At 43.4% G+C, this 5,045-nt stretch overlaps 1 protein-coding gene across 1 annotated transcript; it reads right to left on the bottom strand.

Moving 5' to 3' along the window:
* Positions 1-885: 885 nt before the first annotated feature.
* On the bottom strand, positions 886-2,143 carry NPY2R (neuropeptide Y receptor Y2). Its single transcript, XM_026088268.1, has one exon. The coding sequence runs from the start codon at positions 2,135-2,137 to the stop codon at positions 980-982; it is 1,158 nt and encodes a 385-aa protein (XP_025944053.1). The 5' UTR covers positions 2,138-2,143; the 3' UTR covers positions 886-979.
* Between the last annotated feature and the right edge of the window lie 2,902 nt (positions 2,144-5,045).

The following is a 5,045-nucleotide window of genomic DNA, read 5'->3' as shown; positions in this document are numbered from 1 at the left end:
GTTCAAAGCCTGTGGAGTTAATAACACGTTAGACATTTAAGCAGGGCATGAAAATTAAAATATTGGCAGTTTTGTCAGTTTATGAAGTGCTCATGGAAGACCTGAGCCTACATCCCCTGCACGCCCTCAAATGCCACTTTGAAGTGTTGTGTTTGTGAGCTGTTGCAAATGCATAATGTAAGGTAGGGATCTGCAGGGAATTAGTGATCAGGGCACAGACTTGTACTTTTCTCACCATCATAACTTTATGAGGAATGATTTTTTACTTGACTTCATTGACCAAAAACCACATTTCAATCTAGGTAGAAACTTTACCTTTCTTTACATTGAATCTAATTCTTTTCTCCTTTTCTCCCCCTAGTCCATTTAGAATATTCTGGTTTGAAGTATTTCAGTACAAGTCAAAAACAGTAACACATTTCTCTTCTTAATTCCCTTTTCTTCGCAAAGCATACTTGTGGGAGAGGAAGGGTCTGAAAAGTGTGAGTTTTAACCAGTGTAGCCCATTGTCTCCAGATATGCTTTGTTCTTCTGACAGACTTCTGCTCTCCGTGTTCTCCACATGCAGTCTCTCTCCTGTTCTATTCTCCTGTTCTCCTCCATGCAATATCAAAGTTTCCTGCTCCCACTATCAATATTCCCATGTTACAGTTCAGCTGTTTGCCTTCCTGTGGCAAAAATAGCAAACTCTGTCACTTGACTTACCAAAAAGAAATGGGAGGGATGGGAGTGAGGGAATCCCTCCTACCATGTTAGAGACAGCCATAAACAAAGTCTCTTTCTTCTATTTCTTTGGAGTTGTATAGTTACATATTGTTGATGTCAATCAACTCCCCTTGAATCATACCACCCGCCTCGACTTTCCTGCTAGTGTTCTTTCACCTTTTATGATTAAAACTATGCATTAAAAATGCATGGGTCAAAATGGACTTATATCTCTGTCTACAACGTATTCATTTCTTCTTTAAAGTGAGGCATCTTAGACATTGGTAGGTTGTGTGAAAGAGTCTCCAGGGAAGTTATTCTTCTTTGCTTCTAGTTTCTTCCCAGCTTTGAAAGCTGCTGATACTTCAGGGTGGATGGAGTCCAACCGTTGTTCACACTGGAAGGCTGTGAGGAAGGCCGTCCTGTAGTTGTTATTCATCCAGCCATAGAGGAGGGGGTTAGCAAAGGTTGAGCACATGGCAATGACATGAAACACTGTGTAGATCAGTTTGTATTCTTTCAGGTCTAACACCTGACTGTTAATATCACTGACCAGTTGGAAGGTGTGAAAGGGCAGCCAGCTGACAGCAAACACCACAACCACACACACCAACATTTTGGTGGTTTTCTGCCGCCGGTGGTGGTAGTGGTCATTCCCTGCCCCAGGACTAACATGGTTCTTGAGTTTGGTCCAAATACGGGTATAGGCATAGGAGATAACTGCCAAGGGCAGCACATACTGGATCAGAAGCATGGAGACACTGTAGATTGTGCCATAGTTAAGCTGCCCCTCCCCTGGCCACTTTTCAGAGCAGACCACAATTTTGAAGTCAGGAATGATCTCAATCAGTGAGTACTCACGGAAGATGGCCAGAGGACTTGCTAACAGGGCACTGACTGCCCAGGCTACTCCTATGATCAGAAAGCTGATCCGCTTGGAAATTTTGCTTTCCAAGTGGTAGACGATGCAGCGATGTCGATCCAAAGCAATCACAGTCAAAGTGACAGTAGACACGTGCACAGCAAGAGCCTGGGCGTAAGGCACCAGGTGGCACAAGACTGGGCCCAGTTTCCATTCACCCAACAGTGTGTAAACTAACGTGAAGGGCAGGCACAATGTATTCACCAGCAGATCAGCCACAGCCAGGTTAGCAATGAAGAAGTTAGTCACTGTGCGCATGCTTTTGAACTTGATGATCACATGGATCACAAGGGAGTTCCCGATCACCCCCAACAGGATAATGGAACAGTAAGCAAAGATGAGGATGATCTGCACTTCAACCAGCGTGGTGCTGTCCTTCAGTTCTGGTTTAGGGTCGAGAGTCAATTCATTGAGTGGTGTGGTGAATCTTGGCAAGTACAGCCTGGTGAACAGCTCCATTTTCATTTCGTCTGTTTGGTTTTCTTCGCCTATTGATACCAGAGGCCCCATCCTTGCAGCAGCCTGGTCTAATCAGTAGAGCTGTGCCTGAAAAAATGATACAAGAACACGTAGAGAAATCAGTCCCACAGCGTTTAAGACAAGAAGTAATGGGCTAAAGCTAGAGCTCTTTCCTCCTTTAACCTACATTCTATATTTCAGGATTAAGAGAAGATCTGTCTTAATATATTCAAATTCTATTGCCCTTACATTTGAAGCCCGATCCTGTAATATTATTCAGGCATGACTCCTCCTGAAAATTGGGACAGATTTCAAAAGCATTTCAAAGACAAAGTTTGCCTAAGTAATGCAGGAGGATTAAGATCCTATTGGGCAGAATATCCTTTTTTACAATCCAGTACCTAAAACTACTGCTGATTTAGCACAAAATGTCCATTAATTCCTATGGGAATTCTGCATGGCACCATCCAGGCTGTTATTAGTAGAATAATCTTCCAGTTTTTCCTTAATGGAAAGCGTTTCCTTTAAATAGTTACTAAATTCTTATAAGTTTGTACCCATCCCTGATGCTAGAGAACTAATTACTGAGGTCTTCCTTCAAGAAACTTTAAGAAAGTGCCACAAGGCAAGCAAAAATACCACTCTATTTGAACTGAAATAATAGCAGTTCTCTGAAATGACTGTTAAACCAATTCACTCTGAAAATAACTCATGAAACAATTAAAACTCAATTATAAATAATATTTTTTTTTGTGTTCCTCAGAAGCTGCCGATCAAGGATTCATTTCTGACCTCAGTCACAGAGAAGGGCAAATCATTCCTCTACTGAGATCAGTAAGAATTTCACCCCTGGCATCAAAATTGCATTTTGTTGCCTCCCTACACAGGCCAAGACAAATTCTGCTCAGCTAACTTATGCTGTCCTAAGACTTCAGTAGGCTTGAGTAGCTAAATGGATGTTTTACAGTTAATTTCTGACTTGGATTTCAGTCCTATGCAAAATATGTGTCTATGCCCCTGTGGACTGCCCAGGCTTTGGATGGCATGCTAAGTGAGAGTACCCTGCACCTGGTGACCTGCACCTCGAGCTGTGAAAATAGTAAGTAGAAAATTGTCAGGGCACAGTGGGTTCCCTGAGAAGACATCATTGTTTGCTGCTGAGGGGGAGGCCAAAAGTGAGTTATTAACTCCACATGTCCATTCATACACTCCTTAAGGAAGGCAAGAATAGAGAAGAAATATCACTTCCTTGCCATTAGGCATTACACATGGCTTAGCTGACCTCAGGTTCAGGTCTGCCTAAAGAAACAGTCTACCTGTGGCTTCATATGGCTTTTTTTAAAAACAMCAGATTCAGTTTACTGTAGATTTTCATCCCTACCTCTTATCACCATTGACATATATCAGTGACATCCTTAGATTTGATTTCCTGAGTTGAGTGGTCTGTACATTTGCACCTGCATTTGTGCCTGGCTATTAAATTAAGATTCAGAAACCASTGTTGTGTCCCAGTGGGTGACTGAACCCTCTGTGTTATGCTTGCATCCCACACAATATCCCAAAGAACTTCTCAGCACAAGCCCTTTTCTCAAAAGCAACAGATCAACTACATGAACTGAAAGGTAATTTTCCCCAGGCTAAAATTATGCTATGCTGTTTTAGTTTACTTTTACTGTACAATTATCAGTGTAAGCCTARAATGCTTAACACTGTGAGATATGTAACTGAGATAACTGTCAGCTGTTCACAGAAGCTCATCCCACAGTCTTTAGTAATGTCATCAGTCATCAACTACTAGCACAACAAGGGTGGCAGGACTGAATCTCTTAATACACCTTTAGTCCATATCAGGTTAAAAATATAAGAGATCCATGACAATTTGCACAGCCAATACTATGCAGAACTTATGAGCACTTCTGCATCTGTTTTTTCCTTCACCTGTGAACCTAAAACCAAGAACTAGGCTTGTATATTATTAGGTTAGAGACTTGGTGAGATTCCAGGACTGTCAACTGCCCCAAAATCTCATAATTTTTTCATTGTAAAATAGGAACAGGTCATGTTTACCCATCATAGTAGAAGGGTGAGAGGGAGGGCAAATTTCACAAGTTTTACCTTCTTTGCTGTAAATATAGGGAGGATGACAGAGCTCAGCAAAATAACGTAGCATCCCTTTCTTTGTGAAAATGTTTTCATCCTTTTCTCTAGTCCCTGGCATTCCCCTGATTCCTACCTCCAATCCCTTACTTAGCGAAGGCTGCTTTTATTTTGCTAGTTTTGTTCTGTTTGTTGCTGCCCTGTTTGTGCTGTTGGAAGGCATTTGGATCTTGTAAATAAAACAAAGCTGGGGGAGGGAGGAGGGACAACCAGGTTTTAGAGCCCAGGCGGGGATGAGATGGTGTGTGGGTAGGAGATGAAATAAATTGGACAAGTTTGGGCATTGTCAGTGGGACAGTTTAAGCGAGCAAAGAATCAGCCTCTTTCAGAGCACTGAGGAAGACTGAGGTAACATAGGAAACCTCCGGTAGTATTTGGCAGGACCCTCTTGTGTTCTTTCTTAGCAGAAACTCTAGTTGATGTCATTTATTTGCACACCTTGCATACTGCACAGCTCTGTTTTTCAAATCCTTTCCAATAGTCAGATCCTTAGGGGTGAGCATCAAATTGCGCCTAACTTTCCTCGGGGGAAAGACCGCGGAGGATTTATAATGGTTCTGAGAGCAAGTAAGCAAAAGGGCAAAATACGTGATTCCATTAACAAGCAGCATTGCCATCATGACCGCAGTGCCTGCAGCGGGGGAGGGCTGGGAGTTGCTCGAGGTGCAGGTGTAGGCAAACGCGTCTCTCCTGCCCGCTGCCTGCCGCCCGGGGCGCCGCGGGGCCCTGCCCGCTCCCGCGGAGCCCCTTCCTCCCTGCCGCCTCCCAGCTGCACGGGAAGGCGCCCGCCGGCCCCGGCCCC

This window comes from Apteryx rowi, unplaced genomic scaffold (genome assembly GCF_003343035.1).
Source record: "Apteryx rowi isolate R43461 unplaced genomic scaffold, aptRow1 scaffold_76, whole genome shotgun sequence".
Taxonomy (NCBI): Eukaryota; Metazoa; Chordata; class Aves; order Apterygiformes; family Apterygidae; genus Apteryx; species Apteryx rowi.
Note: the sequence above shows the minus strand (reverse complement) of the source record. Positions and strands in the feature narration are given on the sequence as shown.

What these genes read in the sequence shown, in the direction of transcription:
- NPY2R (XM_026088268.1), bottom strand. Translation starts at nt 2,137, where the DNA reads ATGGGGCCTCTGGTATCAATAGGCGAAGAAAACCAAACAGACGAAATG.